This window comes from Anser brachyrhynchus, assembly GCF_964034855.1.
Source record: "Anser brachyrhynchus genome assembly, chromosome: 1".
NCBI classification, from domain to species: domain Eukaryota; kingdom Metazoa; phylum Chordata; class Aves; order Anseriformes; family Anatidae; genus Anser; species Anser brachyrhynchus.
Genome location: NC_137694.1, coordinates 154,253,250 through 154,266,924, shown reverse-complemented (window position 1 = coordinate 154,266,924; position 13,675 = coordinate 154,253,250). Strand labels below are relative to the sequence as shown.

Here is a 13,675-nt window from a genome sequence, read left to right as displayed (position 1 = left end):
GTTTTAATTCACTCACACTCACATGCTCACATACTTGCAGGCACCAAAATATCTGGATTTAAATGTTTGGCCAGGATCACTTGTGTGTGATACAGAAGACGAATAAGAGCCACCTGCCATCAAGTCCTTACTAGGTCTTTTCTTCTTGACTGTCAACAGGCTGCTGGTCTTTAGACATGTCTTTTATATCCTTTAGAACCCATTCTCTTGACTGAGGATTTTGCTTTCTTTTACCTCCCTAAGATTTATGCAGGTCTGGTGCTTGTTGTCTTGACATTCTTAGGATAATATTGTTCCTGTTGGGCTCAAAAGGAAAGGAATGACATATATAATGTGCTGCTTTGACGTCCTTTGTTGTTGAGCAGTCTTCTGTTCACATCGAGTCATCATGACATGCTCTTACTAGAGTAAAGGCCTTGTGGTCTTGACAAAATGCATTTGTCAGTTTTTCTGCTATGAACGTGCTGTTGGCTGTCAATGGGGGTCATGTTTTTAACCTCATTCTGGTGTTTCTTCTGGTGGTTACGTAAACATTTCCATTCATACTTCATTTACACCAGTCTTAACATTTCAAATAGTAGCGTATGTATTAGCAAAGAACAAGGGAACACCTGCAATTTCTACAGCCACAATTGCCAGCCTTCTGTTTTATACTTTTGCAACAGACACAGACACATCATGTTCTTAAAATTAGTGAAGGATTCTAGGATCACATAATCATTACCAGGACTTGCAATGCAGGAACTGCCTCTCAAAAGGCTAGTATTGCCCCTAATTGCTATTCTCCTTTGAATATAAGTTTTTCATTACTATCCAGCCAGGCTAAGTAATTTGATTCAGAGGACATGCTGACTTCCTTTTTTGGAATATAACTATGCATTATTATATGGTAAAGATATGCTCCAAAAATGGTTAATTAATGAAGGTTTCTAGGTCCATACTGCAGAAATCATGAATGACATTTATTCTCTCATCTGTGCAGTGAGGCAGAAACATGACATTTTCAGATGGCATGTTCTTATGAGACCAGTAAGACCATAACCATTAAAATGAGAAAGCTATGATTAATGATATGCTTCATTAAGCAAAGCTAACTTTTAATATTATGGTGCAGTTGCTGTTAGACAATTTCCTCATTTCTTGCAGTAATACTGCTTCACAGTAACAGAAGTATATAGGACATAATATAGCTAAAATGCTTAGGAACACCATATAGGAAAGAAAAAATGATACCAGCCTATCTTCCCACCACAGACAGCTTTTGAAACTGGCTGGTCTGAAAGTTCAGAAATAAGAATTCAACTCCTGACTCTACCATGAATTTCACAGACTATAGGGGGTTGTTGAAAGCCTTCAGTTGACCAAACATAGGTACTGTGTATGATTTCCAATGCCCAAAGCTATCCTACCTGACCCCAGTGTGGCTCTACAAGGACACAGGGAGACCTGTAGAGTTGCCATGATGAAATCCTTGATGTTTTAGGCTATGTCAAATGGTGCTGGGCATCTGAACTGAACTCATAATTTCTCTGTGGTTCCTGTTGCGTTCAAATAACATTTTTTTTTCTTCCCCATCTTTTCTATTGTAAACTCTTCAGAGAAGGGACTAAGTTCTCTTGATTGAGAAATCTGAAGTCAGTCATTGTTACAAATTCAGAATTTTTATGCTATTTAGTAGAGATATTTCTGATGTTTATTACTGAAAATGAATGCAGTTGATTCTCTTGAGGAAAAAAATTTCAAACACATGATTAGAGGGTAAAACTGATGCTGAAAAAAAAAAAAAGTAAAAATGACCATAGGATAACGCTAAGTAGAGAGTCAGTGATTCAAAGCCTATGTCCTTGCTCTTAACTGCGTTATCCTAGCTCTGAGGCACATCCAGAGACAACAACAAATATATTCAAAAGGTAACCAGAACATGTATTAATGTGCATGGTGTATTCTGTATTAAACTCAGTTGGTGTTACTTAGCTCAGTATTTCACATTTTTTCTTTTAAATGTACTACAGATTTCTGTCCTGGTCATACAGACATTTGTGTAGGTGTAGGTGAAACTTCGCATAGATGCATAGAGAATTTAGTTTGTTCAGCTTTTAAGACAGCATAAAACATGATTTAGGATTGGAATAAGGTTTCTAATTGAATATTTCTGTTAAAATGAACAATAAAGAAATTGCTAATGCACCAGTATTTAAGTTGACTAATAGATACTAATTCATAAAGGCCAAAAAGGGGCTTGTGTGTTGAACTTCATATATTAGAATATAAATAGCCGTTAGACTACAAACAGCCATTACGCTATACGCAGGTTTCGCCTATATTGAAGTCTGTGTACTTTGTGCAGCCCGTCCCTGAGAAGGGCATACAGCCATGCTCTGAAGACTAAGAGATGAGCAGCCTATGCCAACGTTGCTAGTAAGTTAGTTCCAGTAATGGTCATCCTTGTATAAATGCTGTTTTATTTCTGAGATGAATTTGTCAGTACTAGCTTTTCTCTCTGGTTCGTGCTTTGTCTTTCTGTGGTAGTTCAAGAATTCCAAGAAGGCAGATCCTGCTGAAACATTTCTTAGACTTTTTTTTTTTTTTTCTCCCACTAGGCTACAGATACAGATCTTTGAAGATCTTTCAACAAGCCATTTTCTCTGCCCTTTGAATTCTTTCTTTGGAACTTTTTTGGGTCTTTTCCAAGTTTTTCAAAATCTCTTGAAATATGGATTATCACAGTGATTTTCCATTGCATCAGTGCTCTAAATGTTTCTACTACTGTTCCTACTCAGTTCTCTCCTCTTACATGCAAGTGGGGATTGCATTAGATCTTTTCACCGTAGTGTTCCACTGGAAGTTTCTCTTGAGTTACCTGTCTATTGCATTCCTCAAGCTGGAGCTACAGTCCACCTTTACTAGACTTGGACAACACTAAGCAAACTATTATGAAAATATAATAGACAATCAGTATTTTGTTTCAGATTTTTGTTAGGTTTCTCTGCCTGTAGTTGTCACAGCTGTTCCAATCTCCTGGCATTCTCCTGGCATTCCAAGATTCAATAAAAATAAAAGTGATCAAGTACTTTTTTTTTCAATCAACTCTTTTAGTATATGCAGGCAGGTTAGAAATACTTCTCCCAACAGATTATTTTTAATATTCTTTTATGTTAATAATATAATGGAAAATACTTTACTATTCTTGGGTAATAAAAAATAAATCCTGTTTATATTTAAATATATAGAGAAATATTTGTTTCATTTACTGTTTCATTCTAAATTGGGGATTTTGCACTATGCTGAGATTTTTCATGTTCCTAAAACACTTTTTAGACCTGTTATTCATCCGGTTACTAATTTTTCTGGCATCTCTTTGTTTTTTATTATGTCAGTTTTATTCAGAACCAAATTTTTTATTTATATTCATTGATATCTATTTCGTCATTCTTTCTTTGGCTGTACAGACTTCTCATTCCTAACTAGTAGAGTTAGTAGAGTCTGACAACATTTGGAGTTGGCTGCATGTGTTCTCTGGAACTGAAGTTCCCCACAGCCACACAGTTTTCTTTCTAAGCATGGTAAGAAATAACTCATTCTAGTGTCTAAGTTGATTTGGGTCAATCGGGGTTACCAATTACCTCTGCTAGTAATCTGTCTAAGCTTTTTTTGTTGCTGCATTCATCTTTCCCATTTAAATCTTGTGGTTATTGGATTGATTGATAATTCTAAACAAAGTGACAGCTTCTTTAATATGATCTTTTTCTCTCCTTTGCCCCACTATGTCTTATTTTTTCTACTGAAGATTAATGTTTAAAAAATTCATATTACATATTTAAATGTTCATTAACACTGATTTTTATGAATGAAGATTTATCGTCTCAGAGCCATTGCAGTATGCAACTTGTTTGTGATTTTAAGTGTTTTATGTTAAGTCTGAATTGATGATAGGCCAACACTTTCCAGTAAATCTGTTTGATCTGAAAAGTTAAATCAGTATTTCATCACGTTAGCCAGTTCAATTGGGCTGAACTTTACATATTCAATTAGAGATTTTCCTTTTCCCCTTTGCTTTTTCTGTGATTGCTGTATTCTTGAATTTTAAACTCCTCCATGAAGGGAATTTTCTTCAGATCTAAAAGGACCTTACATGCTTTTTGTTGCTGTTGTTCATAATTTTGAGAGTCTGAGATTCATTGGAGTGAAACTGGGACACTTTCAAAATAATTTGAATATTGCATTCCACTGAAAGCAGTGGTTATGATGTTTTGGCCCTTATTTTTGGTTGTTCAGCCATCTTCAGACAAATGCAAAGACTGTCTCCAAGTAGGATATACACAACTGAACCAAATAAAGCAGTTATTCACAGGCTAGCATACGTGGAAGACAATGAGGAATTAACAAGCATTGGGCTAAGCACTTGCATGCTCACCACCAAGGTGGATTGGGCCACCAAAGAGTTGCATCTGCCCAAGATGGCATCAGCCAGGAGGGGACAAGCCAGCTGCCACAGCTTCCACAGAGACCCCACATTCCTGAGGAGTTGCTACCAACCTCTACTCCACTGTAGCACTGATGGCTCAGCCTGGGTCTCCTGGCTGCAAATATACCACTCTGACATCCACCAGCACCCATGGTCTCTGTCCATTAGGTCTCACACCAAATTTTGGTGTGAGGATGTAGGTCATGCAGCCAGGACAAACTAAAGCTGGCCTCGGTGCCTTTGGACATGGGCAGCAATGGACCTAGCAGTGCAGGGGGGAAGCTTGCAGCAGGGGGAGTGTCATAACAGTGAAAACTATTGCCCTATGGTTTCTTCTTCCACCAGAAATGGAAACACGATGTCTTGAAAGATTTGCAAATAAGTAGGAGAAGACATCTGAATGTATTGTAGAGAGAAAATCTAATTGAGAGAGGTGTAGATAAGTCTTTGATGACTCCTGTCCCGATAATTCCAGCATTGTCTCATGTCTCACATCTCATCTCACCTCATCATATAGTAAATATTATTTGGGTAAATTAGACTCCTCAAGACAAAAGAGTTCTTTATGCTTTGGGGATTTATATGGTTGTACTGGGTGTAAGTGGCAAAGTTTTTGGGGGGGGGGGGGGGGGTGATTGCAGAGGTGGTCTCTGTGAGATGAGGAGCTGCCCCATGTTGTGCACAGCCAGTTCCAGCTGGCTCTAGAATAGAAGGGAGGGGAGGAATGGTCAAAGCGGAAAAAAAAAAAAAAAAAAAAGCATGTAAAAATGTTATGTGGGAAATTCTAAGCTTTATCCTTTATTTTCTGCAAATTAATGGATTATTTGTTACCTTTTTATTTGACTTGCATGAAGGCTTTACAGACATGATCATTCTGTGCATGCTTTAAATCATAATGACTGTACAAGAAGAATGATGCAGAATTATTTCCTCGGTTAAATCAGCATGGATTTCTTACTATTCTTTGCTAAAATGAGTAAAGTATTTCTATCTCTATAAATAATTTTCCAACACCTAAATCAAGTAGAACATTTTGCTCTTCAGTAGCTGATGTATTCTTAAATCTAATCTGTATGTTGCTAAGAAAAGAATTAACAAGGCAGATAAAATGCTCTGACAGCAGCGCATCCCATAGTAAGTTTTTGTAGACCATTGTATGCCATCTACCTGGAAGCAACATACGGGAAAGTATGTCTGCTTGTTTTCTTCCTCTTGTGTTTTGGTTTGTGGTATAGCTGTTGCTTCCCAATCCAACACAGAAGCTAAAGTAGCATCAAGTGTCTATTATTAATAGCTATCAATGTATAATATTTGATATATGTTAAATGCATATATGTACATTTTTAATTCCTGAATGTCAGTTGCAAAAGTGGGCTAGAACACTCTCATAATAAAACTATATTTCATTGTTACCAAGCATTTAAATTTGTGTAGGTAAGCAGACCTAAGAAATAAGGAGCAATCAATACATAATCTGGGCTATAAAAATGAACATTTATATGGCTGTAAATATGAACAGCTCCAAGATTTTGGAGCTTCCAGTATTTTTCTAGTTTAAATTAGTGACATATTTGGCTATCAGTAAAGTCTTAAGGAATTCCACTTGCTGCAGCTACAAGATTTGTCTCTCCTTTGGGCTGCTGTCAGTACTGCCTCCTGGTTTACAAAGTCAAGTTGCAGTGTTGCCTCACTGGAAGAACACAAATGAGAAAAGTAAAATTGCTGGTTTGCATCCTACAGCTCAGTGCTTTGCCAGATACTCCTATTGCTTTTTGCTTTTTCCTTTCTTCCCAGCTCCCAGATTATCTTAGTTCCTTCATTTCCACTCCCATTGCCCTACATAACTGGTGGGATAGGACAAAAGTCGATGGTATATGTAATTTGCTTCTTTTAAGCCCAGTAAACTGAACAGCTAAGGATTTATTTTATTTTATTTTTCCAGAGAAATACAAATCTGTGTTGAAAAGTGAAATGCTGGCTGGGAGACATTTCTTACTTCTTTTTCCCATTTTACATTTCTGTACTGTCTGCATTTGCTGGCACTGTTTCATTCTTCTAGCTTTTCACCTCAGTTTACTATTTGACATATTTTCCTTTTTCTTTTTTTCCTTTAAACAAATAACTCAAAAAATCTTTTTTTTTCTTTCTTTTTTTTTTTTTCCCCCTAAAATCAATTATACCATCTAGACTCTGTATTTGAACAATGTTCTAGGGTTTCTTTGGCCTTTCCCTCACTTACCATTACCACTTCTTCCACTATGATTTCACAGGCTATTTCTGTCCACTTATGGACACTTATATGTTTTGTTTTCTAGTCCCTCTTTCCTTTTTGTCCTTTCATTTCACCCTCATTCCCCGCTTGTTATTAATCATCATTTGATAGCTGTCCTTTCTACTATATTTTTCTTCTGCTTGTCCACCTTCCGTCTCATTCAGGCTTCTTGTCTCAATTTGGGAATTGAAGTCTGTCTGTGCCCACCTAGTAGCTGTCTCCTACTTCTTCTTCAGAGGCCTTCCTTGGTGTCATACAATTTGAAGGATACTCTGGAGGATGCTCTGGTCTCTTCCTCCTCCCTGCTTCTTCCTCAGTATTTCATTGTAGGAGTGAAAGTGGCAAACTTTTTAAACTTCTGAGCTGAGGTAGGGGTATGTGTAGAAGAGATGCAGAAGAGAAACAGGATTTTGTTAGGGTGGTAAGAGCAACTATTTGTCGGGTCCCTGGGTTTAGGCACAGCCAGTTTTAGAAACTGCACGAGAGCCTGGTGGAATGATCTACATCCTCTATCAGATTTCTGCATGAGTTAATCTATAGTCATTGCAGAGTATGCTGAGTTCAGACTCTGCACATCAGCTGCTCCATGCACTGCAGTAGTTGACCAGCAGTGATGGGCTGCTGGAGAAGATTGCACCTTTTAGCATCCTTGCCTGCTCTGCCGTGTTCTGCATTTCAGTCAGTCCTGAGCTGGGGTCTGCTTCTTCAGGTGATGGGATGGGAGGGAAGGGGTTGTGTCTGTCTTCAGTAGGCTGTGGTGAGTTGACGCTTAGCTTTCAAGTTGACGCATCCCTTTCAGGATGAGGGAAGACTTTCAGCATGAAGGAAAGAAATGGGAAAAGATCTGGAGGTGGTGAGCCATACTTATGCTATTCAGCATGTCACTGTTTTCTGCTTGTTTTGCTCATAACCTACCTTGGTGTCATTACAGGCCATGGCATCTGCTCCTGCGGCCGATGCATTTGCCAGAATGGGTGGTTTGGAAAGTTGTGCCAGCATTCAAGGAAGTGCAACATGACAGAAGAGGAGAGCAGAAGTCTCTGCGAGTCAGAGGATGGTGTATTATGCTCGGGGAAGGGTAAGAACTTGCAGCTGAGCTACCCCATGGCAGTGCCCTGGCAGAAGAAAATGATCATATTGTAGCAGACTAATGTGTGTGGCAGTGGGCTGTTTTTTAGTAACCCTTTCTTTAAAAGGCACCTATTATTAAAAAGATGTTACATTCGGCTCTGTAATGCACTTACATCCATTTTGTCAACGCCCACCACAGCCGTGCACGCTTAACAGTATTGGTCTCCTATGCAATTTGTTAATAGCAGATAATTTCCTGCACGTGTTTATCTGACGCTCTGTGTCGAGCAGCTGTACATTATAAACTAAATGTTGGTGCTCCATTCAGTCAGAGGGACAGGATAACACTGCAGTGGACAAGATGGCAAATCTAATATCTCAGGTAACAGTAAGTGGGGGAGAGCAACATTTGATATGGTTAACCTCCCTCCCACAGCACAGCAGCAAAAGAAAGGTAGACATTGTCAGCCCCCATGACAGAGCCCCACAACCTCTCTCATTTACTGCTTTTTATTCAGGTGGTTGCATCAGCTTCGGTCCAGCTATAAAAGAAAATGCCAGAGGAAGAAATAAAATTTAGAAAATATTCATAATTAACTGAAATTGTTCTCTGAGGTTTTTACCTTGCAGTCTTTCAGGCTTGGAAATTGCATTACTGGAAAGAGGGTTTTTTAGCTCCCCCATAGTGCAAGCTATCTGTTTTTTATATAATATGTCTAAAAGAGAAGAGACAGGAAATAGGTGGTGGGATTAGTTGGAGGATAGAATGCACCTGGACACAGATGTGACATTTCCTCTGCCCATATATCCATTGCACAGGGAAGAGATTATCTTACCTGCTAGCTGGAAAAAACAGCTAGGACCCTTGTACATCAGGCAGATTTCCAGTTGTCCCTTCTGGTGACTTTTATTTCCATGCAAAGGAAATGTATATGGGGTTTTCAGTCTGACCTTCTTCCATCTGTTTTATTACTTGTCAGAATTTCCCCCAATGCACCATTTCAATTGGTTTTCCTACAGTTGGTGCAAAGCCATAGAAAATGAGGAAGTTACACTGTTTCTCTAATGCTTTCAGGAGATATGGCTATCTTTAAATAAGCATATATGAAAGAGAATACTGAATTACTGGAGAATTGGAGTTACTCCGTTTTACTGCAGAAGCTAACTTTTCTCCTCATAGCCTTGGTCTCCCTTTGAATCTTTGTATAAACCGTGAAGGTGAGCAAACATGCTTCAAATCAATAAAATACACCATATCAGATTCTAAATAAATGTAAACATGAAAAATGATCTTGAATTTTAAAATATTTGTATTATCTATCTGCCATCTTTTTGTAAGGATGGCTTAGAGCTATTTTTTCCAGCCTGTGGGTTTTGCTCTGTCAACAAGTAACTTTCAGCACATATATCAGGGCTACAAAATAAACTTGAGGCTTTGGGAGCAGATCATCTGGTAGGAATTTGCAGAGACACCAAGGATTTTTTTCCCTGTTTGCTAGGCTGCCTGGGGAGTGGTTTGGGATCTGGTCACTGATGTAGGCTAGAGCAGTCTGAAAACTGCTCTGTTATCCACAGCTGCATGCAAACAGTGCTTTTAAACTTGGCTGCAAGAAAGGAGGCTGTAAAGGCCCAGGTTCTCTACTGTTTTAGTGCACTGTTGAATCACAGGAATTGCAAACCTGGCCCTAAATCCATATTCATGAACACTGGTGGGATTTTTTCTTAAGTTTCTTTGGCCTCTCAGCACAGCAAAGCTTCCAGTGTGATGGAAAGTGTCCCTCAGGACAGTCAATGCAATATAGTTGTGCCAAACAAGATGCTAGAGCAGCTTTATTGTGGAAACATCTGGACATAAGCAAGTGCTTGCTCCGGCAGAGAAATATCTATGGAAGATAATTTCCAGAGGTATGTAGCCAATGAACATGCAAGAGGCAAATTGCAAGAGGCAAATTGCAGTGCTTAGACAAGCTCTAATGTTAGGCACTGATTATTTTTTTTTCCTTAGGTGCTTCAAACTTGGGGAGCAATCTGTTTCCCTTACTGATGGTGCCTGTTTTACCTGTGAAGGACAGGAGAGGCATTCAGTGAATGGAAGGATTGATCTAGTCCACCTAAATAAGGGTTACTGGGCACTTTTCTCAGGGAGGAAGCGCCAGGCTACCTCTGTTTGGGTAGGATCCCAAACCTACTTCAACTTCCCAGCTGTGGTAGGCTAAAGAGGGCAGCACTTTCATAGCCATAGGGATTCAGTCATGAGGAGGAGGCTGCTACCTCATGCATCTTCTCTGAGCAGGAAGGGGATCACAGGCGAAGACAGTCAAATTTCTCAAAACTTTTTTTCTCTCTATTTATTATTGTTGTTGTTATTATTATTATTTAGGTATATCTATTCTTGATGCTTAAATATGTCTGGAAAACATGTCTTAATGAGTGCCCATACTTTAAAATGTTGTTCATAGCTAGTGTGACTGGCAATGTCTAGAGGCCAAAAATAAGAAATGGTTCTTCCTGTTTCAGTGCATTAAGCAATAATTAACCATTACTGGTCAAATAACAGAGAATTTAGAACCTGCGCACTAATGAGAGTGCAGAGTTTGTTATTTCCATCTTTGCTGGAAACCTAGCCAAAGTATGCAAGTGCTATAATGGATTGCGGGAGCTTGAGTTTCTGTGTTGGATTTAATTGTCTAAGGAGTCATGGTTTTCAGCAGGTAACTGCTGCACACTTGCAGAAAATTACACTCTGTAAATATAAGCAAAGTTGGACATCCACATTCCTAGGCTGTTTTCAGAATCTTGGCTTACTGACTGTGCCACCTGTAGTAAAAGCTCTTCCCAAGGAAAACAGCAACACCCACTATACTGCTGCCTCCCTGGCAGTAAATGTAGGGCTGCAGATGGCTACTGTAATGGTGCAGGACACGCAGGCTAAGTAATGAGCCAAATCTCATCCAAGAGGATCTGGCCGGCATCCCAGGGAACACCCCGCAACTCATTAGACTCGTTTTAATTAAACTGAGGAGGCTCCCAGAGCAGCATGCCCTGTTCAGGGAAAAGACTTGATACATTCATTCTCCCTAACAGATTTTACATTGTGAAGCCTGATCTTCCTTGCTTGACTTGGCATTAAATTTGCTGTATCTTCTTCAAAATAGTTTTAAAACATTGTGAACATCCATCAGTAGCAGCATCAGTGTTTGATTATGCAGAATCATTTCAGGTTTCTTACAATGATCTTATTAACTATTTTAATTTCACTAAAACTCTCATACTATTCATCATTATTTTCGGCTGTTGGTACCTTCTAGCTTTTATAAACAGGGATATCTGGTTTAATGACACTCAAGTATGTCTTAGTGTAGCTCCTATAGAGTGACCATTCAATATATATGCAATTCTCCATCGCCTATTTGTGTAATGTCATCTTTTATTCTTGTAAGGCATGTCAATATTTACTATGCTGATGGCACAGTAAGCAATACACACTGAACTCACAGAAAAAACAGATACTAACCAAATACTCCCATCCCCAAATGTTCCAATCATTAGTTCTTCCAGTGTAAGTTTACATGTTCCAGGTTAAAGCATTTCTCTAAAAGTAGGCATTAATTTTTGTCAACTTACAATAAACTGAATAAATGAGTTAAATTTTAATGAAAAAATTAGCTACTCTGCTGAGGCTGCTCTGAAGTTTTAAAGAATTAAGTTTCAGTGATCAGAGAGACTTTAGCACTTATGGAAAAAAAATGGGAAAATTGGTTGACGTCAACAAATCTACATTTAAGAAAAAAAAATTGGATTTTATTCAGAGGTCAGTGAAAGGAATGGAAAGGCGTGTCAGCCCCTGTTAAGTAACCCATGCATTCTGTTTAAGTTATGTTTGACGGAATCAAGCTTCCCTCTCTATATAATTTTTTTAATAATGCATTAAAGAAATCGGTGGCTTTGTGCTGTAATCATTCTGGAAATATTGCAAAAAGGTGTGATTTTCAACAGTATCTAACTCATTTATAAGTATGTCCTGTTAAAGGTCAACAGCTTCTTTGGTCACTTTAAACTCCACCTCCCATAAATGAAAGCTGCAAATGTATTCTTTGTTATCATTTATTTGGTGGGTTTTTCTTTTTTTAGAGCTTTTTTTGTATAGTTTTGTTTTGCTGCGTGCTGTAACGTCCTCTTAGAGCTAGGTCCACAAAAGAATTTTTGCTCAAAGGATTTTTTGCTAAGCTCCTCACCTTGGCATTTAAGTGTCTGAACTCTGTATAGAGAAGGAGGTTCCGGCAGCTCAGGATGGGCTTCATAAAAGCCAGCTTTCTTCAGCCAAATGTTGCAGTCAGCCAGGAGGAAATAACCAGTGGTATTTATAGTTGCAGAAAAGCCTCTCTCAGACCCTTCTGAAACTATAGACTTCTCAACATATGATTGTCCAGGGGCAACTGTCCTTTTTCAGGATTCAGAGCCATGAACCTACTCCTGAAGATAGGGATGTCTCTTGAGTTTTTCCTTACAGGGAAGTTTCTGGTTCCACCCCACTTCTTGGTGGGTTATGGGCGGTGTTACCTGAATGCCACCACAGAGTCCCTCCTTCGCCTGGGGAGGTGCGACCTGACGTCCCTGGAAAGGAGGAGAGCAGTTTGTCCCAACAAGGGGCATTGGGGTACTGTGCAGGAATAAGCAAACTGCTGAATAATTATTCACATAATTATGTGCACAATTATGCACATAATTAGGTGCACAAACACTTCCTGACCTAGAGAAAATATTTAGTTATTCCATGGGAGGTAGAGCAGCGTAATTTGTGGTGATGAAGATTTTTTGGGTCTAAATGGTAGACTTTGGGTCTTTTGTAGACACATCCCTAAGGGCATTAGATGAAGAGGGCCATTTTCTTCTTGGTATGATTATATTGCCTTCAGTAACAGTGGGTCAAGGACAATTTGAGCTTTTTCCAGTCAAAAAAAGGAAAAATAAATAAATAACAGTTTCTGGGAAGAGTGGCCCTGATTGTAGGTCTCGGAAACCAAAGGAAAGCCTCAAATTGTGAGTCCTGATTAAGTGAAAAAGCAGAATGAAAGCATTAGGAGGAACGTCCTGCCATACTCACGGTCACTTTCAAAGAATCCTTTTATTCAAAAAGCTTTTAGCTTGATTATTTTCTTTTATACAGTAGCTTCTTAGGTAGCAATTTTGTGCATGTGTGTGCGCGTGTGTGCACGCATGTCTGGGGATGTTATTTTCTAGCCTGAAAATGACAGTGCTCTTTGACTGTGAGTAATAATCTTTGTGATTTCAGGTTCCTGCCACTGTGGAAAGTGCATCTGTTCACCACAGGAATGGTACATTTCGGGCGATTTCTGTGAATGTGATGACAGAGACTGCGACAAACATGATGGTCTCATTTGCACAGGTGCAGTATGGGCTAACACTTAATTGCTCTAAGAAACAAACAGCTCTGATGGGAATTGTTAGACAAAGCCCATCTTCTTTCACCACTTATGGAGGAAGTGCATTTGTGCGTTATTCAAACACACTGTAATTGTTTCTTCATCCAGTGTGATAATCAATTTAAGATTTCAAATCAACATCTGAAAGTCTGAGTATGAATTTAGATAAGTAAAACAGCTATGAAATCCATCCACAATTTCCATTGTAGTAGACTACAATTGACTCTTCTTTGACAAAGAATTTACAGTGGCAGCATTGTCATCATAAGTTTTCTTTAACTTTTGCTCTTGTGCTGGATTTTCTATGTGTGTAATACATTTATGTCACAGAAAACATTCACTTGGCTGATGATCTTTGGTAGGTGAGAGGCATAGAGGTGTTGGTTAAGGGATCTTCCTTCAATGAGACAGTTCTCTGTGGGA

The 13,675-nt window shown here is 38.8% G+C and overlaps 1 protein-coding gene across 1 annotated transcript in view; it reads left to right on the top strand.

Annotated features, from left to right (window-relative positions):
* Window positions 1–13,675, top strand: part of ITGBL1 (integrin subunit beta like 1) — a 149,002-nt gene that overhangs the window by 131,262 nt on the left and 4,065 nt on the right. The window contains exons 9-10 of the mRNA XM_080575930.1: window positions 7,669–7,815; window positions 13,102–13,215. Of these exons, the coding sequence (XP_080432056.1) occupies window positions 7,669–7,815; window positions 13,102–13,215 (261 nt within the window). The remainder of the gene's footprint in view (window positions 1–7,668; window positions 7,816–13,101; window positions 13,216–13,675) is intronic.